General features: G+C 43.9%; 1 protein-coding gene and 1 non-coding gene across 2 annotated transcripts in view; both read left to right on the top strand.

Moving 5' to 3' along the window:
* Positions 1-6,804: 6,804 nt before the first annotated feature.
* Positions 6,805-6,910, top strand: LOC115032376 (U6 spliceosomal RNA). Its single transcript, XR_003838055.1, has one exon. It is a non-coding gene; the product is annotated as a U6 spliceosomal RNA (small nuclear RNA).
* Positions 6,911-21,915: 15,005 nt separating this feature from the next.
* The window catches only part of Drc8 (dynein regulatory complex subunit 8), a 79,736-nt gene continuing 75,061 nt past the window's right edge, over positions 21,916-26,590 (top strand). The window contains exon 1 of the mRNA XM_021160871.3: positions 21,916-22,027. Coding sequence (XP_021016530.2) covers positions 21,997-22,027 — 31 coding nt within the window. The 5' untranslated portion in view covers positions 21,916-21,996. The remainder of the gene's footprint in view (positions 22,028-26,590) is intronic.

Genomic DNA, 26,590 nt, shown 5'->3' on the forward strand with positions numbered 1-26,590 from the left:
AGCATTTATATATCCTCTCTAAAAAAATTCCCAGAATTACAAATGCCACATAATCACAGAAACAATCTGCAGGTGGCAAAACCACGCCTCTGCTAGAGCAGGAGACAAATCATAGTCAGCTGCTGGGAAACAGCTCCATATCCCTGCACCCAGGATTAAAACAAAAACAAAGCATATTCTTATAATACTGCTTTCTGTGTGTGTCTGTGTGTCTATGTATGTTTCAGAAGCCAAAATTCCAGAATTCTCACTACTGGACACAATGAGTTAGCTTACCACCTTTCAACTAGAAGTTTACCTGCAAGATGGCTCAGTGGGTAGAGGGGCCTGTTGCCAAACCTGACAGCCTGAATTTGAGCTCTGGCCTCTGGGAGACATTTGACACCTAAACTACGTGTTCATTCCCTGGGCTGGAAGAGTAACTAGCTGGACATTTGGTATCAGAGTGTGGGACACTTGGCCTCATCTTGTGACTCATTAAGTGGACGGTGATCCCTAATACAAAGGAATCTGGGTGCTACGTAGCCCAAACATTAGACAAGTACCAGTTGTTCAGGCTGAGCTGGATTAACGGTTGGACCAGTTCAAAAGGTGTGCACAGGTGTAGAAGCATCAAGGAAAGGTAGGCTTTCAAAGCAAGGTGTGGTGGCTTCAGTGACAAGTGCTCTCTGTGAGCTCTATTTGAGCACTTGACCCCCAGTTGGTGGGGCTGTTTGGGGAGATGCTGCAATCTTGCTGGAGCAAGTCTGTCACTGAGAGACTTTGAGAGTTCCCGGACTCACCCCAGTTTCCATTTGCTCTTTCTGCTTCATGTTTAGAGTTGGGGGATCTCTTAGCATCCTGTTTCTGATGCCTGCTGCTATGCCTTCCTACCGTAATGGCCTCTTACCCTTCTGGAACTGCAAGCCAAAACCCAAAATCAAAACAAGAAACCAATACTCTTTCTTCCATAAGTCACTTTTATGGTCATGGTATTTTATCATGGCAACAGAAAAGTAACCTGATACATAAAACAATAGAGATTTTAGGCTCTCAAGACTGGAACTCACTATGTAGACCAGGCTGGCCACTCTGTAGCACAGGCTAGCCTTGGACTCATGAGCAACCATTTGCCACTGCCTCCTGAGTGCTGGGACTAAAGGGTATGCCAACCAGACAGAGGATGTCTGAGACAAGGCCTCACTGTGTAACCCAGACTGACCTTTAACTAGTTATATATTCCTGCCTCAGCCTCCTGAGAGCTCCTCTTATAAACCTGACACACCAAACCCAGTCCCAAACATACCCAGACCCAAAGAAGAGGTTTCTTGTTTGCTTTAAAAAATATATATATATTATTATGTGTATGTGTGTGTGAAATGTGGATGGGTGTGAGCACCACTGCTTGCACATGGAGGTTAGAACACAACTTTGTGGAATTCATTTAATATATTTTCCTCTTCTCCTTCTACCTTTCTGTGGGTTCCAGGGTCAAAGTCAGGTTGCCAAGTTTGCATAGCAAGTGCCTGGTTTTCTTGTTTTTTTTGTTTTATCCTACCAAGCCAAATCACTGGTCCAGATATTTAAGCTCTTTAACATTTTTCTCTCTTCTTTCTTTAGTCCTGAGACTTGAACCTGCGGCCCTGGAGCCACCAGGCAAGTGTCCCATCACTGAGCAGCTTCCCTGTCCCTTTTTACTTGTTAGTTTTGTTCTGAGACAGGATCTCCTGTAGCCTAGGCTGATTTCAAGATTGCTACGAACAGAGAATGACCTTGAAGTTCTGATCTTGCCTCCACCACCTGAGTGCTGGGATTATAAGCAAGAGAAAGAGACCAACTATATCAGCCATCTCCAAATATTTTTTTTCTCTTTTTCTTCTTTTTAGTTTACTCAGTTTATGCTGCAAAACAAAAGTTCTCCAGTTTGGAAAACTTCATGCTACTTATTTGAGAAACATTTCCAGTTTTGACATGTTAAACACTGTTGCAATTTTTGTTGTCCCAGCAACTGCTGTGAAGTGTTCACTATGACAGAGTCTGTGGGATGTGATTTATGACATGCCAGAGGATGGAAGCCTGAGCTGAGTTAGCTCAGTGGTAGAGCAGTTGCCTTGCATGTATGAGACCCTGGTTCTATCTTTAGTACCAGAAGTAAAAAGTGAAAGCCCAAGTCCTTTGAGGAGTGGCAGAGCCAATATACACCCAGCAAGACAGTGACTACTTGAGGGGGCCCATTAGCACCTGTGAGTGCCAGAGACAGAAATCTCAACAACATTCTGCAGATATTAAGTATATTATATAGTAAAGGCATGGAATATGCCAGCACCCAATGGAAGTTGGTTCATACATTTTTAAGTGTGTTTGGAGAACTAAGAGAAAATTACTTATTGTCATATAAAACTATTTGTTTTATGGTGTGTGTAGGGGTTGTGGGGAGACAGGGCTGTGCACCCCAGCAAATGTATGCGAGGTCAGAGGAGATGCCAGATGTCTTCCTCCATCCCTTCTTTTAAGACATGACCTCTTACTGAACTGGAAGCTCACCTGAGGTGAGGCTGTGTGCCCAGCAAGCTCCCAGGATCTACCTGTCTCTCTACCCCAGTTCTGGGCGTCCAGCTATGTCTAGCTGGACATAGTCTACTTTTAGACTACATATGATGTTTTCTGGGAAAGGGGGTGAATTTCTTCCTAACTCACTGGTGCAACAGTCTCTCCCTTGTGATGGAAGACTTCTTGCCTCCTTTCTCAGCAGCCTAAGTAGTCAAAAGTTCTTAACTTCACCTTAGATGGACAGCCAACATCTAATACAGCTATCCAATAGCCACCTAAGTTGCTAAGAGTGTAGCAGGCTGGATGCCATCTCTGATGGGTTAACAAGACACAGACAGATGGAGCCAGGAGGGATTTTCTCACAGGTCAGCTCTGGACTGCTGCTTCATAAGCTGTGTCCAGGCCAGCAGGAAAAGCCACACCTGTCCTGTGAAATGACTACCAGCCTTCACACAGGACACTAGGGCAGCCATCTGAGGGCCCTCTGGGGCAAAGGGACCCACTAGAAGAGCTGACAGTTGTTCAAATGCCACACAGGGTTATTGCGGCAACCTCAAGGCACTCAAGTTGAAATTGTCCAGGTTGGAGTTCAAGGAATATGAAGAGGTCCCAAACTCTTCAAAAAGTCTTCCCCAGGATATAAAAAGCCAAACAAAACCAAAACAACAACAACAACAAAAACAACACCCTCACAAAGAAAAACCAGAATAAAAACAAAAACTAGTAATTTCTTTTCTCTCCTTTTCTCTCCTTTTCTCTCCTTTTCTCTCCTTTTCTCTCCTTTTCTCTCCTTTTCTCTCCTCTTCTCTCCTCTCCTCTCCTCTCCTCTCCTCTCCTCTCCTCTCCTCTCCTCTCCTCTCCTCTCCTCTCCTCTCCTCTCCTTTTCTTTTCTTTTCTATTTTTGAGAAAGGGTCTCAAGTGGTATGGCTGATTTAGAACTTTCTCTGCAGACTAGGCTGGCCAAAGGCCTGGATTAAAGGCATGGGTTGACACCCCCTATCAGCACCCACAGAGGCCAGAAGAGGGTGTCAGATCCCCTGGAACTGGAGTTACAGACAGTTGTGAGTTCCCATGTGGGTGTTGGGAACTGAATCTTGGTCCTCTGCAAGAGAAGCAAATGCTCTTAACCACTGAGCCATCTCACCAGCCCCAGAAATTGCTTTTTAAAAATAGCACATTTTCTGTGGTGTGTTGGGCTACTTACAATGACTTCATCTCAAAAAGAAATACTTGAGTAAGACTTGAGGGAATATACCTTTAGGCCCAGTACTCAGGAGGCAGAGGTAGGTAGATCTCCATGAGTTTGAGGCCACCTGGTCTACATAGTAAGTTCTAGGCTAGGCAGAGGCTATGACTCAAATTTTTATTTATTTATTTATTTATTTATTTATTTATTTATTATTTTTTGTTTATTTTATTTATTTGGGGCACACATGTGGAGGTCAGAGGACCCCTTTCAGAAGTCACTTGTTTCTGTTTACCTTGTGGGCAACAGGGGTTGGGGTTGAACTCTGGTTATCAGGCTTGGCTGCAAGCACTCTTACCTACTGAATTATCTCATCCAGTAACTGCCTTTATAGTGTGGCTGCTTGCACCAGACTCTGTAGAATGCCTAACATACTGGAAACTCAGCGGACATTAAAACCTCAAAGAAAGAATTGTCTTCATTTTAACAGATGAAAAGCTGAATGAGACTCAGGGGGGGTTAAATGATTTGCCTAAATGATCTAGCCAACAAGAGGCAAGGCTAGGACTTGAACTCGGGACTGACTGTCATGCATGCCCACTCTGTTGTAATTTTATGCAAGGTTTTAATGTGTATAGTAAGACAAGAAGTCTATGCCAACACAGAACATGTGTGAGGATTAACTGAGAAAATTTATGTAAGTATATAATCCAGGAATATGGCAATTTGGTAAGAATTATCTACTTATATTTGAGATGCTCTTACTATGTAGTTCTATCTGAAACTAGGACCAGGCTTGCCCAGAAGTTCCCCTTACCACTGTCTCTTTAGTGCTGGGGTTAAAGGCATGAGCGGCCATGCCTGCCTAGTGTTTATTATTATTTATAACCATTGACTTACAACATTGGGCATGGTAGTAAATTCCTAGTTTGGGGGATGGAGGTATGAAGATCAGAAGTTCAAGTATATCCTTAGCTACATAGCAAGTTCAAGGACAGCTGGGATACATGAGACCCTGTCTCAAAAACAAACAACAAACCCCAAAACATGTGTAATAAAGAGGGACCATGCTTTTCTGTTAGTGGATTTCAGGGACAATTATTTATTTAAAAATAGCAACACTCACATGGTTCCCTAGTAAGTCAGTTTGCCAAGTTTAAAATAGCTTCTAAACACAGCAAGAACAGAAATTCAATCTTCGATATCATGGAAAGCCGTGATCATGGCTGCTACTTAAAAAGAGCCTGAGAGAACTGACTATGCATTTGCATGAAATTAACCCATCTCTGGTTCAGTTTCAGCCTTTTTCCACAGCAGAAAGAGCATGCATATGCATACACATGCAAATCAACAGACTAAGATAGTAAATTACTATTTGTCTGCAATAATATATACAAACCTCTTAATGTTGAGGGTTGATACTAACACAGGTATAGTACAGCAATATTCGGGTCCTTAAAATCTTTAGGTAGAGGACAAAGGATTTATGTATTTATATAATTAAAAGGAAAGACTAGGTCTCAGTAGGTGGGTGGTAGAGTTTGGCCTGGAACTTGATATGTAGAGCAGACTGATTTCAAATGCACAGCAGGGCTCCTGCCTCATCCTCCCAAGTGCTAGGATTATAAATATGTGCCACCACACTCAATAACAGGAACAATCAATGTCTAAAGTGTCTGAGGTGCAGATGCCTACAAGCCTAGGTTGGTAAACAGCTAAAAGAGGAGGGTAACTCCTCCTATTCCCTATGTTCTCTGCCAGTTCCAGTGGTAGGCTGGAGAGCTGGGCTAACACTTGTTCTGTCATTTGAAACCCTGAGAATTGGCATGGCAGGCAGATGAAAACTGTACCCACTGTGCCAGGCACTCCCTTTCCAGAACCTCTGTTGACTCAAAAACTGCTGTGTCGTTTGATGGTTATAGTGGTGCACAACACCTAGGAGGCAGAGGCAGGCAAATCCTGTGAGGGAGAGATCAGCCTGGTCTGCATAATGAGTTCCAGGACAGCCAGGGATACACAACAACACAACAACAACAACAACATAATCCACCCCCACCCCCCCAAACCATAAAAAACCAAAACCAACTGTCTTAGTCAGGGTTTCTATTCCTGCACAAACATCATGACCAAGAAGCAAGTTGGGGAGGAAAGGGTTTATTCAGCTTACACTTCCATACTGCTGTTGATCACCAAAGGATGCAGGACTGGAACTCAAGCAGGTCAGGAAGCAGGAGCTGATGCAGAGCCATGGAGGGATGTTCCTTACTGACTTGCCTCCCCTGGATTGCTCAGCCTGCTCTCTTATAGAACCAAGACTACCAGCCCAGAAATGGTACCACCCACAAGGGCCCCTTCCCTCCTTGATCACTAATTGAGAAAATGCCCCACAGCTGGACCTCATGGAGGCATTTCCTCAACTGAAGCTCCTTTCTCTCTGATAACTCCAGCCTGTGTCAAGTTGACACAAAACTAGCCAGTACACCAACCAACCAAAAGCAGAAGCTCAAGTTCTCACCCAGTCTCTTCCCTTTCAAATGTGGTTTGGAACACTTGGTTCTTTTTCTCTCTCTTTCTAGGGTTCTTCAGCCATGGACACAATTACTTCTGGAGAAAGCCACCAGAATCTTATTCTGTGGCCATCAGGAAGACAGTGGGAAAGCCAGGTATGGGTACTATGCCATGTGCTGTAAATCCCAGCACTGGGGAAATAGAGGGAGAATTGCTGTGACCAAGATGGGCTTGGTCTACCGAGTGAGATCCTATCTTAAAACACCCTCCCCTCTCCTTCCCCGGGGGTGGGGTGGGGGTGGAGGGGAGAGAGAGATTGATTACGATAGATGGGTGTGTATTATAACTTAAAGTAATAGCAATATAAAAAAATTTGTTCTGAGCCGAGGGTAGCAGGCAGATCTTAGTGAATTGAAGGCCTACCTGATCTTTCACAAAGAGTTCCAGGACATCAGAGATACACAGTAAGGCCCTGTCTCAAATTAAAAAAAAAAAAAAAAAAAAAAAACATTCTCCGTTAAGAATACAGGAATGAATTTGTTGGGTGCCATAAAAAGAATAAGAAAAAAAACCTCCTTAGAGTGCTCTCTTTGATAGCACATATTCTAAAATTAGAACAAAACAGAGAAGGTTAGTTTGGCCCTGTGCAAGGCTGACAAGCCGATTTATGAAACGTTCCATATTTAAAAAGAAAAAAAAATCTTACCGAAGGACTAGGGCAAAATTGATTTACAAATTCATGAACATTATTTTCTCTAAAAAAGAATTGGAAAAGTACTTGTAAAGTCCTGAGGGAATTAAGAAAATCGGGGTTACAAACACACGGGAGTGGAGTAGCTGATAGTGTAAAATTTGGAGTCAGGTTTCCTGCATTTGGTCTTTGGAGGTGGGACCTTACTTCTTGGCACAGCTTTCTGGATTGTTAAGTGGCAGGGATTAACTAGTGTAGTTGTGAATGGTAAAAGTCTTCCTGTATGTTACATATGATGGAACACATGTATTAGCTCTTATGACTTTCTGAAATTAAGAGAGCTATAAGTACTGTTGAATACTTGAGGTAGGGAGAAAGAGAAAGCCAGCAGAGAGCAAGTGTTCCTTTTCTGCCTCCCTGTGCAGCGATGTGAACACTTTCTCTGCTCTACCAGGGCATCCCCACCAGAACTGACTGAACCCTCTGACATGGTGGGCCTTTAAGAAAATCTGTCCTTTTTAAGGAAATATCCAAGAGCTATTTTGTTACAGCAATAAGGAAAGTTAAGTAACTTGAAAGGGAGGATGGCTACAAAACAGGAAGCTCTCAGCCAGGAACATTTAAAACTCACACATGGAGTTTTGGCTGGAATAGCCATGTCTCAGATGTCAGCATCATGTACCACAGAACCAGTTGCTTAAATGGTGTTCCTTTCGTTCACTTCCTGAGATGACTGAGTAGGTAGTAAATTAGGTGTCTTACTTTCTGTGGGGATTGGTTTTAATGTTTTGAAGTAATCCGGCACCCAAAATTGGGAAGCTGTGTGTCTAACTGCGGAAGGTCCTTGACCCCAATTGGTTTTTGGTCAGGTAATAAAGAGCCAATGGCCAATGGTTGGGCAAGTAGACTGAGGAGGGAATTGGAGGTTTGCACAGGCTAGGAACTGGAAGAAAGGAAGAAAGGGAATTATCATGATTTGGAGGGAGATGATCAGATTTAGCACTGCAGAAGGCAAGTCATCCGAAAAGTAGGTGAGAAGGAATGTGGCTCCCGGAAGGGCTGCCCAGAAGGAGCCTAGGCAACAAAGAGAAAATATAGAATTAGAGGGTGTTAAGCCAGGAGTACTGGAAGGAAATGTGTGCTAGCCACAGAGAGGATTAGACTACTCAACCTTTGAGCTAGTCAAAGCATATTTAAAATTAACTAGTGTGTGTGCCTGTGTGTGTCCTTTATTCAAGAATCCAGAGAGCTCTTGGGCAGGAATGCCCGTGTGACCCATTGGGAGCACAGAGTGGTTAGCCAACTACCGCTACAGAATGTATTTTTTAAAAAAAGTTTTATTTTATGTGTATGAGTGTTTTGCCTATGTGTGTATATCTGTGTATCATCTGTGTGTCTGGTGTTGGCTGAGGACAGAAGAGGGCATCTGATCCTGGGGAACTGGAGTTACAGCCAGGGTTGTGAGCGGCCATGTAGGTGCTGTGTGAATTGAACCCAAGTCCTCTGGGAGAGAAGTCAGTGCTCTTAATGGCTGAGCCCTGTGATAGTTTGTTTTGTCAACTTGGCACAGCCTCGGGGGAAGAGAGTCTCACTTCCGGTAGGTGTACATCACCTGTGGGTATATCTGTGGGGTTTACTTGATTGTTTAATTGAGCTGAGAAGACCCACTCCCTGAGGGCTGCACCATTCAAATGCTGATTTCTGTGCCCCTATATCTGGTTGCAATCCTTTTGCCAAGTATCTCCTGTCTTAGTGTTGTGTAAGCCTTGCTCCCCATTTATTCTCTGTTTTGTCAATAGAAACTGATTAGCCAGTGACTGGGCAGGAGAGACACTTCCAGCTAGGGGGAGGGAGGAAGGAGAGAGAGAAGATGTGGGGTTTAGCCATAGGGAGAGAGTTCAAGGGAGACCTTGAGAAAACACCTGTAGCCCAGAGAGCCAGATCAGTACTAAAATGCAAGTATCACTGGGCTTTTGGCTGGGAAGTACCCGGATTAATTTAGAGGATTAAGATACAGTAACACTGCTTAATTGTTGTGCCCTTAAAACCTGTTTATGAATGCAATAGTCCATTCTCAATTATTTGCGAGCTAGCTGGGTTAAGAGGAAAACAACAAAGAACACTTATTAAAGAGCTACCGACAGCCCTGTGTGAAGTACAGAGGGGATCTGAGCAGACGGGCATTTCTTCTTTCTACTCTTGACTGTGGCTGTGACTTCCTGCCTCAGTTCCTGTCACCTTGACTTCTCCTCTGTGTTCCACTGCATCCACAGTAAGCAGAATAAACCTTTTCTTCCTTCAAGTTGCTTTGCTTGGGTATTTTATCACAACAACAGAAATGAGATTAAATCTGGTGGTATATACTTGTAATGCCAAAATTTGGGAGCGAACGTAGGGAGACTACTGCAAGTTCGAGGCCACCCTCTGCTGTGTAGCAAGTATACGTTTGCCAGAGCTACATGGCGAAGTTTTGTCTCAAGAAAAATTAATTAATTAACTAGAGCTGTCTTAAGAATGTCTTGAGATCATTTCATTTAACATTAAGGGACGTGGGTTGAAGAGACGGCTTCGTGAGTATGAATGCTAGTTGCCCTGTAGAAGACCTGGGTTTGGCTCTCAGCAGCCATATGGCAACTCAAGGAGATGTAAAGCTTTCTTATGACTTCTGTAGGCACTGTACACATGCGGCGTGTATACATACACGCAGGCAAAATACTCACACACATAAAGTTTAAAAAAGTTCTTTAAAAATAAGGAACATTGGGGCTGGAGAGATGGCTCAGAGGTTAAGAGCACTGACTACTCTTCCAGAGGTCCTAAGTTCAAATCCCAGCAACCACATGGTGGCTCACAACCATCTCTAATGGGATCTAATGCCCTCTTCTGGTGTGTCTGAGGACAGCTACAGTGTACTCATATAAATAAAAATAAATAAATCTTTAAAAAAGTATTAAGATAAATAAACAAATTTCTTTTAAAAATAAAAATAAGAAACACAAAGGAAGAGTTCACAATCTTTTTTTTTTTAAGAGAAAAATCATTTAAAAGAATGTATTTATGATCCTTCATTCTGGATAGGATTTAAAATCATTTAGGAAAGGCTTTCTATTTAGTCTCAACTGATTCCTCTGTGCTAAGTGGCCATAATCCTGGGTTGGGCTTCCACAGTCAAGGTAAAGTGTTGCACTAAGTCACTTTTCTGCTCAAGTTTAAATTGAAAAGTGATAGTTGGTTGTCTCTAGTCTAGAACACTGTAACAAATCTCCTTGTTGTGTGTGAGACAGTCTCAGCATGAGATCCAGGCTGCCCTCAAAATTACAATGCTGCCCTCAAGTTTACAATCCTGCCAGTGTGGCCATACACACTTCTAGACCCAGCACTCAGCAGGTGGACCCAGGCAGATCTTGGATTGATCAACAGATTGGGTTCCAGGCCAGCCTGGGATGCATAGTGAGACCCAGGCTCAAAAAAACAAACAAAAAACCAAAAAACAACCAATTAATTTATGATCCTCTTGCCCTTTATACCCCCCTTACACCCCCACCCCCAATCACCACCTGGGACTACAAGTCAGTGCCACAATGTCTAACAGAAATTCCATTTTTAGTACCAGGTTGTTTATTATACTTAAATCAAAAAAAAAAAAATCAGTGTATGTGGGGGTATCCCTGTAATCTCAGCACTTGGGAAGTGGAGGCAGAAGGAATTTCAGCTGTATATCAATTTGAAGGCCAGTCTGGACTATCTGAAGCCTTGTGTCCAAACAGCCCCAACAACACAAATTTGTTTTGGGGCATCAGTAGTAAGGGGCTCAGAAGTATGCATCAGGGTAGAACTCAAATTTGTCCCCAGGACCATAAAACACTACTCATATATGTGTCTTATCTATTGCTACAGACACATTACTTAACGCCAGGGACACAATCCCTTCACGTGGCATTGTGTCACAATCCAGACATCTGTTAAGGTGTGACAACTGGGCTTTCATTTTATTGTGTGGCATGTGCCTTCCTCAGACCTTATTATGACACTGGCGTTTTGCTTTTCTGTGGTGGAGAAGAAGACAAAGGAGGAAGAGGAGAGAGAGTAAACTCAAGATGGACGCTGCTTCTATTGATAGGACATGCATTAGGTACTTTTCTGTTGTTGTGATAAACACCATGACCAAAGGCAGCTTACAGTTCCAGAGGAACAGAGCTTATAGTGACAGGAAAGGCATAGCAACAGACAAGACGAGACGTAGCAGTGAGAACTGGAAGCTGATGATCTTGTGTTCGTCCTCACGCAGGAGATATAGATATGCAGAAGTGGAGCCAGGCTATAATCTCCCAAAGCCCACCCTCAGTGCCCTACTTCCTCCCTCATGGCTCCACCTCCTAAAGGTTCCATGACCTTCCCAGACAGCGCCATCACCTGGGAGCAAGTGTTCAAATACATGAGCCAACAGAGGACGTTTCTCATTCAAAATACAACCCATAGTGTTTCACCATAAACTGTTTTTTATAAGTTGGAGTTCACTGTAAAATAACAGTAAATACACAAAGTAGTGATGTTTGTGTATTTGTTATTATCAAATATTCGACAAGTATAAACAAGTATTATGCATTATACATAATTGTTTCGTAATGCCTTTGCCCTGCTGGCATGCTGTAGATTCATTTACACCAGTATTATGATGTTATCATCATACTCATCGCTAGGACACAGCAAATGTTCATCTCTGTGTTAGTCAGACTTCTTGCTGATGTGACCAAACTTCTAACACACAAGCCTTTGGGGGGATACCTCATATCCAATCCATAACAAACTGTACTATAATCTTATAGGATCACTGTAATCATAGGTTCTGTCACTGTGCAGTATATGCCTATATTTTTTCATTATCTAAAATATTTTCCCTTTGTCCTTCAAGAGTCTCATGCTCTATCATTATTTATTTCACAAACTTAGGGTAGAGAAATTAATCGTAGTCCTAGCAATCCTGAGCTAGCAGGGAGAAGAGCTATACAAACACATGCCAGGACACTTTCTTACCATCTTAGAGAGTTAAGAACATTATGAGTCAGAGGCCATGCCTGGGAAGATTTTCTAAGATTCCAGAACTTTGATAATGCCTGCAAGTCTTATCATACCAGTTCCTTTCTGTAGACCCGCAGTTTCAATGCCTCCAAATGTTAGCAAATAGGTACTTAGCTGTAGTTAAGGGCAGCAAGGAGTGTGGAAGTTAGGAAAGCTGCAATATCCAGTCCCTTCAGAGCATCTCTCTTTACCTTGTGGAATGAATAATGCCCTCTCCTTGAGAGGGTAGCAGGCTAAGTTCCTAGGCTTGAAATATGAGGGTGGGGGCTTTGTGTGGGAGAAGAGAATTCCAGATTGAGATTTTGAGCAGAATTTCAGGAAAGGATCTAGGGCCTGAGTGGTAAACAGAGATGCTTTTCTTCTTGGAGAAGCCCCTTGTGTTCTCTCTCCTGGTTTCCTCACCTGTAACTTAGGAGTCACCTTAATATGAGGAATGCCTTATAATACTTGCTATGATGAAGCAAGGCCATCCATGTGAAATGCTGGCACGGTTCCCAGAACACTACACGTGCTCCAGACATTAGTATTCCTGGCCCTGGAGTCATGTGAGGGTCATGTGGACAGAGTCCAAAGACATTAAACCCAGCTACATGTAAAGGGGGAGCTGTAGACTGCATCCATATTTGAAACTGAGGTTATAGGTTAGAAAAAGTTATATAGCCGGGCGTGGTGGCGCACGCCTTTAATCCCAGCACTGGGAAGGCAGAGGCAGGCGGATTTCTGAGTTCGAGGCCAGCCTGGTCTACAAAGTGAGTTCCAGGACAGCCAGGGCTATACAGAGAAACCCTGTCTCGAAAAAAAAAAAAGAAAAAAAAAAAAGAAAAAGTTATATATCCAAATCTTTATAGCTGGGCTAGGGGCATCACTCAGGGTCACAGCTCACTTGCCGAGGAGTCTCCGGGCTCTGGGTTTGATTCCTAGTATTGTGGAACCAACAAGCAAGCAAATAAAACCAAAGCAAAGTGATGTAGCCGGTGAGCAGTGTATTGGGATCCACCCTTAGATCCCTTTGCCCCAAGAGACACATTTTTTAGTTTTCCTTGGAGTGTTCGCTATCTCTCAATACAAATGTCAACATAAATAAAACTTTATTTTAAAGATCCCCGTTTGGGGCTTGTCTTAGTTAACATGATCTATTACTATCAAAGACACCATGACCAAGGCTTATGGAAGGAAGCATTTAATTGGGGTTTTAATTACAGTTTCAGAGGCTGAGTTCATGACTATCATGGTGGTCATAGAACATGGCAGTAGGCAGGCAGCAGGCATACTGTTGGAGCAGTATCTCAGAGCTTATATCTGATCCACAGGTTGAAGGCAGAGATCAAGAGACTGGGCATGGCCTGGGTTTTTAAACCTCAAACCTCACCTTGAGTCACACATCTCCTCCAACCAGGCCACACCTCCTAATTCTTCCTAAACAGTACCACTAAATAGGGACCAGCCATTCAAATATATGAGCCGTCTTAGTTAGGGTTCCGATTGCTGTAAAAAGACACCATGATCAAGGCAACTCTTATAAAGGACAACATTTAATTGAGGCTGGCTTACAGGAGCAGAAGTTCAGTTCGTTGTTATCATCGCAGCATCCAGGCAGGAGTGGCAAGAGAGGAGCAGGGAGTTCTACATCTTGATCCAACTGAAGTCAGGAGAGGACTGTCTCTTCTGCACTGGGTGGGGCTTCAAAGCCCACTCCTCCAGTGACACACTTCCTCCAACAAGGCCACACCTCCTAGCAGTACCACTCCCTATGGGCCAAGCACATTCAAACCGCCACAAAAGCCATTCTATCCCCCCCCCCCACACACACACCAAAGAGGTGCAATCAACAAAACAATACATAGTCAATTAGCAGTGTGGGTTTACTTAACACTTTCACATTAGAGGGGGAAGCCGTTGTGTAGCCAATCATAAACATTTATTCCAATTTTGGACCAGCCACTACCCTTCATTTTTAAGGTCTGCTAACTACTATACTTTTTAAACAGAAAATGTATTTCATTTGTATGTGTGTGTGTGTGTGTGTGTGTGTGTGTGTGTGTGTGTGCCTGCGTGCATGCGTGCCTGCGTGCATGCGTGCGTGCGTGCATTCGAGTGCTCCAGGTGTGCACAGGTACGGACAGAAGCTAAAAGAGGGCATCTGATCACTTGGAGCTGGAGTTACAGGTAGTTGTAAGCTGCCTGATGTGGCTTTTGGAGATCAAATTCAGGTCCTTTGGAAGAGCTATAAGGGCTCTTAAGTGGTGAGCCATCTCTCAAGCCCAGAGGTGGTGGTGTTGTCATCTCCTCCTCCTCCTCTTCCTCCTTTTTCTCCTCCTCCTCCTTCTCCTCCTCCTCCTCTTCTTCCTCCTCCTTCTTTATTGATTCTTGCTGACTTTCACATCATATATCCCAATCTCACTCATCTCCTCATCCATTCATATCCACCCTTACGATGGTTTGTATATGCTTGGCTCAGGGAGTGGCACTATTAGGAGGTGTGGCCTTGTTGGAGGAAGTGTGTCAATATGGCTGTGGTCTTTAAGACTCTCATCCTACTTCCCTGGAAGCCACTCTTCTCCTGTTTGTCTTTGGAACAAGATGTAGAGCTCTCAGCTCCTACACCATGCTTGCCTGGATGCTGCCAAGCTCCTGCCTCGATGATAATGGACTGAACCTCTGAACCTGTAAGCGAGTCCCAATTAAATGATGTCCCTTGTAAGAATTGCCTTGGTCATGATGTCTCTTCACAGCAATGAAATTCTAACACTCCTCTGCCCTTGCAACTTCTCCCTAAAAAGAAAATAAAAAATAAATAAAAATTAAGAAACAACAACAACCAAAAGACCACCATCTCATCATGGAAGCTACAGTGTGTCATAGTGTGTTACACACTATACCCTTTTGTCCACTCATTTTTACTTGCCAATGTTCATTGCAATGAAGCATTGATCTATTTCAAAGCCTCTGGATTCTGCTACACTATACTGGATGCTCACTGGGACTTCTCTCAGATTTCTATTGTTGCCCTGTGTCATGGAGATCCTGCAACTTTGGACCAGCAGGACCAGCCTTTTTACACGCTTCAGCAAATCATCCATGGAGTAGATGCTGGGGTTGGACAACACAAAGTCCTGGATCTGAGCCTAGGAGGTACCTGAGTTGATCAGCTCACCAGCTCACCTGCACCCAAACCGCCAGGGTCATCTCTCCAGCACTGCCCCAGCTAACTCATCCACTGCTGCAGGGGCAGGGCCAGCTCTCCTGTTCTCATGCCCCCTCTCCTGAGTGCTGCAGCCAGTGAGGGGGTAGGGCCAGCACCCTACCTTCATGATCTTGGAGTTAGCTCTCTGCTAGAGGCTTCAAGGGGCAAGGGGGCATCTCTCCCTTGTCCATGCCACACCACACCCAGAGGTCTTCTTATTCATCTCCCTCTTCCCCTTCCTCCTTCTCCTCTTCATCTTCATTGTTGTGCTGAGAATCAAAAGCAAAGCATCTAGGCAAGTGCTTTACCACTAAGCCACAACCCCAGACTTGTTACTATTGAAAATAAAAATAATTTTAAGTACTTTTTAATTGTGTGTGTGTGTGTGTGTATGCAGGAGGCACTCCTGTAGAGGCCAGAGAACAACTTACAGCAGTTGTTTCTTTTCTTCGGCTACCTAAGTTATGGGAATTGAATTTAGGTCATCAGGCTTGGGAGCTTGTGCCTTTGCCTTCTGATCCACCTTGCCATTCTGACCCATTGTTACTGTTTCATAGTGCCCTGATGTCTTTATTGAAGTGGGAATCCGGGGTGAGTCTTGGGGAGGAAAGGAGCAGCTGATTCCCATGGATGTTGAACTCCTTGGGAGCATCCTCCTCCATCTCTCTCTGGGCTTCACCTGTGAGAGCAGAGCAGCAGCTCTGGGAGACTAGAGAGTTCTCATTCTCAGCACATAAAGGACAGAGTCTTAGTCAACAGTCCTTGACAAGTGTTGCTTAGGGGCTAGGGCTGCATACGCAATGAACTAAACAGCCATTTTCTGTGTCAGTGCTGTGTTTTAAAGAGAAGTGGAAAGAACAGTGCTTTGACAAGAGAAGAAAGGCTGGGAGCATGGCTGCTAGGGCCGTTCCTGTTCCTAGAGGCCATAGTTTCTGCAAGGCTTGCTTTCAAGGTGCCCATAGCCTGGCTTTCTGTGCCCGCTGTCTCAGAACGATGATGCTACTCCAGGCTCTGATATTGATTATTTATTTATTTATTTATTTATTTATTTATTTATTTATTTATGGTTATTTTATTTATTTACATTTCAAATGTTACCCCCCTTCCCAGTTCCCCCTTCGCAAACTCCCTATCTCATTCTCCCCCCACCCCTCCACCCCTGCCTCTATGGGGGTGCTCCCCCATCTACCCACTCACTCCTGCCTTCCCGCCTTGGCATTCCCCTGCACTGGGGGCACCTAGCCTTGCCAGGACCAAGGGCTTCTCCTCCCATTTATGTCGGACAAGGCCATCCTCTGCTACATATGCAGCTGGAGCCAGGGATCCCTCCATGTGTACTCTTTGGTTGGTGGTTTAGTCCCTAGGCACTGTAGGGGGTCTGGTTGGTTGATACTGTTGTTCTTTCTATGGGGTTGCAAACCCCTTCAGCTCCCACAGTCCTTCCCCTAACTCCTCCGTGCTCAGTCCAGTGGTTGACTTCGAGCATCCACGTATGTATTGGTCATGCTCTGGCAGAGCCCCTCGGGGGGGGGGGGGGACAGCTATACTAGATTCCTGTCTCTGAAAATATTCCTGTCCAGGGCTATAACTTTTGGTTCTCCTTCATGACAGAGGCCTGAGATGTCAGTCAGCAGCAAGGTGGGGAGGAGAGAGAAGACACAGTCTGGCCAGGCCTTTGGTTAAATCATCGTCTGTCCAGACAGAAAAAAATTGCACGGCTCTGTATGCTTCCTTCAGTGTTTCTGAGAGATTCTGCCAGATGTTTTGCTTCATGGTTTGAAGCAGATTTTTTAAAAAGAAAAAAAAAAAACCCACAAGGAGAGGTGACTAATTCTGTGGAGAATTTTTGCCTTTAATGTTCTTCTGTAAGTATTCTGGTTGCTGCATCTCCCAATGGCACACATAAAAAAGAGGAGTCCAGATGAGCTGTAATTCATTCCAGACACATCGCTATCTACAATACCATAGCATACCATCTATATAAAGATATCTTCCCCACTCCCACCCCCAAGACAGGATTTCCCTGTGTAGTCCTGGCTATCCTGGCCACTCTCTCTCTAGACCAGGCCAGCCTCAAACTCAGAGATTCTGTCTCTGCCTCGGGAGGGCTAGGGTTAAAAGTATGTGCCACCACTGCCTGGCTAAAAGATAAAAATCATTTCACCTGTAAAACAGGAGTGTGAGCAACCTCATAAAGACTGAAAGACATTGTATATGAAATATTTCACATAACTTCCTTAGGAATCTTGACAGGGTCTCCTATAGCTCAGGCTGGCCTTGAATTTCAGGAATGATGGCGGTGAACTCCTCACTGCCCTGCCTTTACCTCCCTAGTGCTCAGACACTACCGCACCTGCATTATGAGACCCTAGGGATTGAATTCAGAGCTTTGTCCATGCTACAGGGGCAGTCTACCAGCTTTGCTACATCTCCAGCCTGGAAAGAGCTACTTTTAACATATAGCTCCACCAGGAATCCAATCCTTATTGTGCTGACTTGATTATGTGGTTCTGGGTGCAAACCCAGCATTTTGGCATGTTTAGCATTTGGAATATATACTCCTGAGTGATACCCCTAGCCTTCTCTGACATCATCTGATACGACTTTGCCTTTGAGATCACAGAATCAGGATACTGACTATTTGTAGGGGTGGTGTGAACATTCTTGGTATTACTCATCCAAGGAAGGGATTAGTGCCCACAATGAGGAAGCTGGGATTAGATCAGGGTACTAGGTGCCCTTTTCTCATTGTCCTTTGTGTGAAGGTCACATCTGCTTAGTGAGGCTGGATTATGGCAAAGTAGGAACCAAGAAGGGCCAGATGAAAGATGTCAAGCTGTATTAAATAAGATAGACTGCATGCCATAGCCGTGATGAGATGGGTCGCACGCCTGGCATATAGGCAGCAGGTTGTAGCATTGATGAGCACTGTGGTTAGTCCATCCCCTGTGTGTTTTCGAAACACTGGGGGAATAGACGCTTTTGAGTGAAAGATGAATCTCAAGAGGAAGATGGGGTTTGATCTTCCCATGTTCCTTCATATATGAAATCCACTTAAAACGGTGAATTTCCTAGCAAACTTATTAGAACTTTTCAAAGGTTTCTACTGTAGTTGACGTTTTACTGCTGTGAAGAGACACCACGACTACAGTAACTATTTCAAAGGAAAACATTTAATTGGGGCTGGCTTACAGGTTCAGAGGTTTAGTCCATTATCTTCATGGCGGGAAACATGGTTGCCTGAAGGCAGACATGGTACTGGAGAGGTAGCTGAGAGTTCTACATCCAGATTGGCAGGCAACAGGAAAAGAGAGACACTGAGCCTTGTTGAGCATTTGAAACCCTAAAGCAGACCCCCAGTGATACACTTCCTTCAACAAGGTCATCCTTCTAATGCCTGTCATCTAGCAACCACTCCCTAATGGCCAAACACTCAAGTATACGAGCCTACGGGGACCATTGCTGTTCAAACCAATGCATTGTTGGTCTCAAGTCTTTGCTGATCTTCACTTCATTGTGAGAGGTACGGCAGAAAACTTCTCCTAGCGTCCCTGTTGGTCCTGGTCACTCCCATTGCCAAATTGGAGGAGGCCTGGCTATGTCTGCTAGGCGGTGCCATCACTGCTGGTTTACTGCTGGTGTATCTGTGAAGTGTTTGCGAGTGGATCTGGCTGCCACTGCTGATTCCTGAGAACTGAACTGCTGATCTCCTGACAACGCAGCTGGGAGTTGCTCCAAAGAACCATTCTGTTTAGGTCCACTTCCCCCGTATCCTAATAACCTTTCTTTCCCACTACCTCTGATGGGTGGTGGGCTAGAAGGGAGGTTAAAGTATTTAAGAATCCATATTAAAAGTAGATTTGAAAAAAATTAAGCATACATTAACCAAGTTAGAAAATTATATTAAGTAACTAAAATATGCTTCAGTGAGGCTAGGTACTGTAAATAGGGGTAAGATGTCTCTTGTCTTCAAAGTTGGAGAGGGAGTAGTTTTTTTTTTTGTTTGTTTGTTTGTTTGTTTTTTTGAGACAGGGTTTCTCTGTGTAGCCTTGGCTGTCCTGGAACTCACTCTGTAGTTCAAGGCTGGCCTTGAACTAAAAAATCTGCCTGCCTCTGCCTCCCAAGTGCTGGGATTAAAGGCGTGCGCCACCACTGCCTGGTCTTTCTTTCTTTTTTACTACCTGCCCTAGCAGTATTTTTTTTTTTTAATTTGGCTTTTTGTTATAGGGTCTTAGAATATTGTGCAGGCTGACCTTGAACTTTCAGAAATCTTCACCCCAGCCTCCCATTGCTGTGACTACAGGTGTGAATGCTAAACCTAGGTCAACAGTGTATTAACTCCCTAAGGTCCAAGCCTTTCGGTTGTAGTTTCTTTTTACTGGTGCTGGGGGTTGGACCTAGGGTTTTGTGAATGGTAAGCATGTACCTTTTACAGTTGAGTAAAATCCCCATCCTCATGCTGACCTTGAACTCACTGCTGTATGAGGGTGACCTTGAACTCCTGATCCTCCTGCCTCCATCTCCCGACTTCCGCACCTGATTGGATGGTATTGTTTTAAATTTTCAAGAAGAACTCAAAGGAGTACAAACTAATATGATTTAGAATAACTAAAATGAAATACTTTATTAGTTTAGTAGAATGTACAAAACATTGGGAGGGGAGTTACAGAGAAGTTTGCTTAACTTTTAAATGTTAACTAGGTCTATGAACAAATGCTTATGTAAGGATTCCATTTTTTTTACCATGTGCTGCCAATACTTTTATTGATACAAAAATACAATGCAAGAGGAAAATCTGTCTTACAGTAAGTTCATTGAATCTGAGCAGCTTGGAGAAATCATTAAGAACACTAGTTTGTTTTCATTTTTAAGACCTATAGTATTTCAGATTAGATGTCAGTGTGTGCACCTTAAGTTCTAGATTCTCATGAAGGCTGAACAGAAGCATCATTTGAGCCCAGGAATTTAAGACCAGTCTGAGCACCTAAAGAGAATCCTTCCTCATACAAAACACTAAAGCAAAGACACAAACTACAAGCTACAGGCCCAGGCGTGTGTGGACACACACACACACACACACACACACACACACACCTCTCTCACACACAATTCCAGTCAGAATGTCCCAATGTATAGAACAATGTTACTGGCTGGAAATGTATGTGGTAGAAACAAGTAAATAAAATAAAAGCACTATAACCATTTTGAAAACTTTGCCTATGGGACCATCGAAGAGTAGGTAAAGATAAGGGGCAGGCAACGCTCAGGGTCACCTTCCATCAGGAAGGGACAGTTCTCTTCCTTCCCACACTTGCTACAAAGTCCTTCATCTTCAGGGAGAGTAAGGGGAACACACAGAATGTAAATATTAATATAAAATAAATAAAATATTAATATAAATTACTCTTCTATATTTTGGGGTGATAAATTTACTGTGTATGCTTGAGTTCATCTTGGAAGTCTTTCCTTCCTTCCTTCCTTCCTTCCTTCCTTCCTTCCTTCCTTCCTTCCTTCCTTTCTTTTTCTTTTTGTTTGTTTTTTTTTGAGACAGGGTTTCTCTGTGAAGCCCTGGCTGTCCTGGAACTCAGTCTGTAGACCAGGCTGGCCTCAAACTCAGAAATCTGCCTGCTTCTGCCTCCCGAGTGCTGGGGAAATTTGCTTGATATGCACCATTTTCTGATTATTCAAATTGTAGTTAGACACTTCATCAAATCGTTATTGTCTATAGAAAAAATATTTTAATGAAGAATACACTTGGCCTGCTTTGAGGGTTCATTCACTGAGATTACAGAACTTCAATGAATAAAAACTAATAATAAAAAATAAAATACTGAGATGTAAAGTGAATAACTATATTAATGAAAAATCAAGACAAAACAAAGGCCTCAACATTTACTTTTACAAAAATATTTAAATAAGTACACATATACCATGAAATTATCATTAAAGATTAAAACTAGATATTCATTTGAGTCACATTGTTAGACATTTCAAAACTGTTGTTTTTTTGTTTGTTTGTTTGTTTTGTTTTTCATTTAAGGAAGAATCTTAGTATTCTGAGCTTATCCATCAAATAACAAAACACGCGATTGCCAAGTTTCTCAGGACTCAAAATTCTCATCGGAAGGTCATGCCAAATTGCACTATCAACATACAAAATGTGTGTAACCCTGAGAACAGACCGTCAATTTATTTGTTGCTATGAGAACACTATTTTGTATCAGAAATTGCAGCCTTGGCGACGCAGTGTTTGCGCCTATTTTGCACATGTTTTTCTACAGCAAGTCCTCTCTCTGTCTGCGATCCCGGGGAAAGGCTGGGCTTCCTCCTCCACCCGGCCCACGTCCGTTTTCGCTCCAGTTCCCTGACTGGCAGAGTGGCTCCGCTCAGGAGAGAGGGTGACGCCACAGAGCCACAAGGCCTGGTTCGGGTGGGGTTCGGGTGGGGTTGGGGTGGGCGGACGCTTTTCGGGGAGGGACCGTGTAACGCGCCAGGGGCCGCCAGGTCTGCGCCCGGTTCTGGGGCGCACCTGAGACGGCGGGAAAAAAAAAAGCTGAATAAAATAAGTAATTAAAGAAAGGAATAAAGAAATAAACAAGGCGTGCTACGTCCTTGACAGTCACAATCAGGCCCAGGCGGGTTCCGGAGCCTTATTAATAAATGACGCCCCTAGGCCCAAAGAACGCGGGCCTCGGTTCTGCTGGGGGCGGGGATCGGGGGGCCACCGTGCGTCCAGGGGCTTCCTCCGCCCGCGGAGTCCCGCGCGCGTCCCGCAGGGTTCGTGCTGGGTGTCTCCCAGGCGACCGGCTCCGCACCAAGATGGCGGAGGAAAAGGACGCGGAAGGGACAGGTAGGACCCTGCCTGGGGTGCCACGACGTCACCTCTGCGCCTGAGGAAGCGCTGCCCGGTCATCTTGAGCCCCTCGGCGTGCAGACAGTGGGCTGAAAAGCGGCGCCAGCCCGCGTCCCCACCGTCCGCCCTCCCGTCCCCTCGAGAGGTCTGCGCGGGCTGCTGTGGCCCCCGCCGGGGAGGTTCATAATGGCGTCCTTGTCCCTGACACCTCTCCTCCCCGTGAGGGCGAGGGCCGCGGTCTGGGCTGTGGGTAACCCGGAGGGCGGCCTCGCGGAGGACGGGAGCTGCGGCTAGAACCTGGCGGGATCCTCTGCGGCGGTGCCGAAACCCCGCCCAGCCCGGCCCAACCCCTGCCCCAGCTCTGGCCGCCTCCATTTTGCCTCCTCCTCCGCCAGGCGGAGCGCAGCCTCCAGGTCAGACTGGGCCCTAGCGGCCCGGGTCTCGCTAGAGCCTTGCTTAAGGAACACGCACTTTAATCACTTTAAAGAAAACCCAGCCGGGACTTGTCGGGCCGCCCAGACCGGCCGGGTACCCGAGAGGCCTCAGGGGACCCGAAAAACTAATGTTTCACGTTAAACTGCAAGACCTTTTGAATTGTTGCTAACCCAGCCGAATGACTTAAAGTCGGATCTTGTGACTCAACAGCCATTACGTGATAAATTGACAACATCACCGCTAAATAAATAGTCAAGCAAGCCCTAAAATAGTAAGTGGCAAACATTGCAAAAAAGTGAAAGTAACACTCCACCTTTGCTGACTCCCCTCCCTCTCGTATCCCCCCCCCCTCCCGCTCCCGCCCCCGCTCCCGCCCCCTCCACCCTCTGGTTTGGAACACAGTAGTTAGGTTAACAACTAATATTTACACGAGTTGTTTAGTCCATTGTCATGGTGATTACAGGAACCCAGCAGGGGAACGTGAGACCCTAGAGATCTTTTTTTTTTTTTTTTTTTTTTTTTTTTTTTGGTGTTTTCGAGACAGGGTTTCTCTGTATAGCCCTGGCTGTCCTGGAACTCACTTTGTAGACCTGGCTGGCCTAGAACTCAAAAATCCGCCTGCTTCTGCCTCCAGAGTGCTGGGATTAAAGACGTGCGCCACCACACCCAGCAGCTAGAGATCTTATTGATAACCGGGAAACCTGTGATTTATAGATGGTAAAATTAATCTCAGAAGTCGGCATTGTAGTATAGAGTTTTAACTCTACTAAGGTATCAAGATTTTTGTGGTGCTGCTTTAGAAATGGAAGGTTTTATTCTACTTTTTTGTTGTTGTTTTTACAAAGAATATGAAGTTAGAGGGCAGGGAGTGTCGGTGAGGTGTTGGGGGAGGGGAAAGAATATGATCAAAATATGTTGTATAAAAAAATGTTTTAGGTGAGCCGGGCGTGGTGGCGCACGCCTTTAATCCCAGCACTCGGGAGGCAGAGGCAGGCGGATTTCTGAGTTCTAGGCCAGACTGGTCTACAGACTGAGTTCTAGGACAGCCAGGGCTACACAGAGAAACCCTGTCTCAAAAAAAAAGTTTTAGGTAAAAAATAAAAAAGCTTCCCCAGAAAGTATTTTTATTTAGTTATACTTTTATTACCCCCCTTCAAAAAAAGTAAAGGAGAAAACCATTAGGGGATGAATTATTTTTTAAATTAATTTAGTTTATGTGTATTGGTGTATTGCCTTTGTGTATGTCCGTGTGAGGGTGTCGGATCCCCCAGAACTGGAGTTGCAGATGGTTGTGAGCTGCCATGTGTGTTCTGGGAATTGATCCAGGGTCCTCTGGAAGAGCAGGTAGTGCTTTTAACCTCTGAGCCATCTGTGTTTTTTGTTTTTTGTTTTTTAAACAAAATCTAAATCATTTGGTTTTACCAATGAAAACCCGGGAGCCAGAATCTGTGGTAAAAGCTTGCTAGCTCAGAGAAGCAGAGAAAGCACCCAGCTGACCTTCCTCCTCAGCCAGTGTCCCAGACATTGTTTTGTTTTTTGTTTTTTTTCTTAATAATCCTATGTTTACTCTCTGTCAATTGGTTGCTTGTTCCACCTCTTAACTTATGGTTGACTTTATTTAATTTTGTTTACAATATTCAAGCAGAGAACTCTTGGATAAATGCCTATGCTAAAGCTGAGACACACCACAACTAGAGACATAATAGGTGTTATTAACACAGTGGGAACAAATATCCATCTCTCCAGACTCCTCCTTTTCTTTTTAAGTTAAAGACTTATTTAGGGTAGCATTGGAGTATACTGCAAGTTTTTACAATGTAAAATTATACACACACACACACAGAGACACAACACTTAGGATCTCACCTTGTAGCTCTGATTGGTCTGGAACTCCCAGAGATGCACCTGTCTGCATCTGAGTGAGTGCTGTGACTAAAACTGTGTGCCACACCCAGCCTGATTTTTACAATTGTTATCCCTACTTGAGAGAGACAGAGACAGACAGAATTTCTGTTTCTTTAGTTTCCAAAACATATTTTAATGTTTAGTGTAAGTTTAGGAGAAGAAACAGTTCAGTCAGCAACTAACTGTGGAAGTAATGGCTGTTGAAAGCTGGATTTCATATATTCAATTTCTTATATATTTAATGCTTGCTTCATGGGAAGTAGTCTGGTGAATGTTAAACCTGAAAATTGTGATGAGGAAGACAGAATCCATGGTTGTCCAAATGAAGTAAGCTTTATTAAATACTGGCCAGGAAGATGGACACTGGCCAAGTCCATATGTGGGATTCTCACAGAAATGGTGATGAATTCCATCCTTCAGGTGCCTGTTAGGCCAGGCTCACGAAGCTCCTTACTTTCCACCTTGGTTCACTGGGGCAAGCATACATCCTGACTTCCTTCCTGCCTGCGCTTCTCCTGCCTGGATGTGACCAAGCACATCCTATGCAGTTGGGACAACAAACTTTGTTTATTGAAGGGGAACAGTGATTCATTATCTGACAAAACCAACAGCCCTCTGCATTCCTGGGAGTTATCTGTCCTTGGGCAAGTGGGGTTTAAAGCTTAACTTTAGCTCTTACATGAGGACAGAACTTTAGTGAATAGCAAGATGAAGAAGGCATTGTCTTTGTCCTCCCCAAAGGGGAGGTTATCAGTAAGGGAGATAAGAGAGGAAGAAATGGAAAAGAAACCAAGAGGAGCAATAGGGAGCTAGGGCCAAGATAAGATCCTCAAGGCACACTGTCCAGCATCCTGCTTCCTCTAGGAGAGCTTACTTTTCATGGTTCTGTTCAAATTTTTTAATCTACCAGTGGATTAGGTTGGTGCCCTCAAGATCCGGTTGTCTCTGGAAAAGACCTCTGAAATGCATCCAGAGGTATCCAGTCAAGTGGATAATATGGATTAAGAATGGTCTGGGGCCTGGCGGTGAAACAGGACTTTAATCCGAGCCATCAGGAGGCAGAGGCAGGCGGATCTCTGAGTTCCAGGAGAGCCTAGCCTACAAAGGACTACAGGGAGAAACCCTGTCTAAAAAAACCAAAACTTAAAAAAGAAAAGAGAAGAAAAGAAAAAAAGAATTGATTTGGGATTTTCATGTACTTAAAAAATACTTTCTGTGTGGTTATATATGTTGATGTTATGTTTCCCTATAGCTTATTTTGTGTTTGAACAGCATAGTTTTCTTTTTCCTAGATTAATTTTTTCTGTAATTAGCTAAATAGCAAATGAATTAAAAAATTTAAAGCCAAGTTAATTTTAAGTCATTTATCTTTTTTTTTGGACTGAAAGAATGTTTAAAATGTGATAGAAAAAGCTTCTCTTTTTGAAGTTCTATGATTTCTTTGAAGTTTCCTCAGCATTTTTTTGTTTGAGTTTTTTTTTTTTTTTTTCCCCTTTCTGGTTTGTTTTGTTTGCTTAAATGGATAGTTGATGAGGTTGTCATTTGGTTGGAGCTTTTAATCCCAGTGTTCATGTCTCCTAGAGAATTTTTCACAGTACCAGAAGGCTCTTCTGTTTGTAATTAGAGCCAGGAAACCAACTGCTTAGGTATAGAATTGTAACTTTAGGCAGACCAGAGAGATTTAGAAGTTGTGTCAGTTTTCTAACAGATCCCCTTTCAAACTTATTTTTGGTCTATACTAAATTATTACTTGATATTTTACACTCTGATATCATTACTTGGAAAAATGACTAGTCTAATTATACAAGAGGTTTAACACATTGTGTGTGTGTGTGTTTAAATTCTTTGTATGGTACTACTCTGAAACCAAAACATTTAGAAATCTAAATTAAGATGTTGGAGAGATGTTCGTAGGTAAGAGTTCTTGCTACACGAGCAAGAGGACCTGAGTTTGCGTCTCAGGGCCCATGTAAAAAGCAGGCCATTGCTGTGTGTGCTCTTTAAATCTCTACAATTTAGGGGCAGAGGCAGGAGGATGGCTGGAGCTTCTAGCTACCAGCCTAGCTCCAGATTCAGTGAGAGACCCTGCGCTTTCTGAAAAGACAGGGTGTGTGTGATACCAGTGTCCTCTCCTGGTCTCTACACATGCACATAGTTGTATACATATAATAACACCCACACACCCACACAGCAAATTGGAAATAGAGAAGTTAAAAGTGA

This window comes from Mus caroli, unplaced genomic scaffold (genome assembly GCF_978045245.1).
Source record: "Mus caroli unplaced genomic scaffold, Mus_caroli_1 scaffold_1, whole genome shotgun sequence".
NCBI classification, from domain to species: Eukaryota; Metazoa; Chordata; class Mammalia; order Rodentia; family Muridae; genus Mus; species Mus caroli.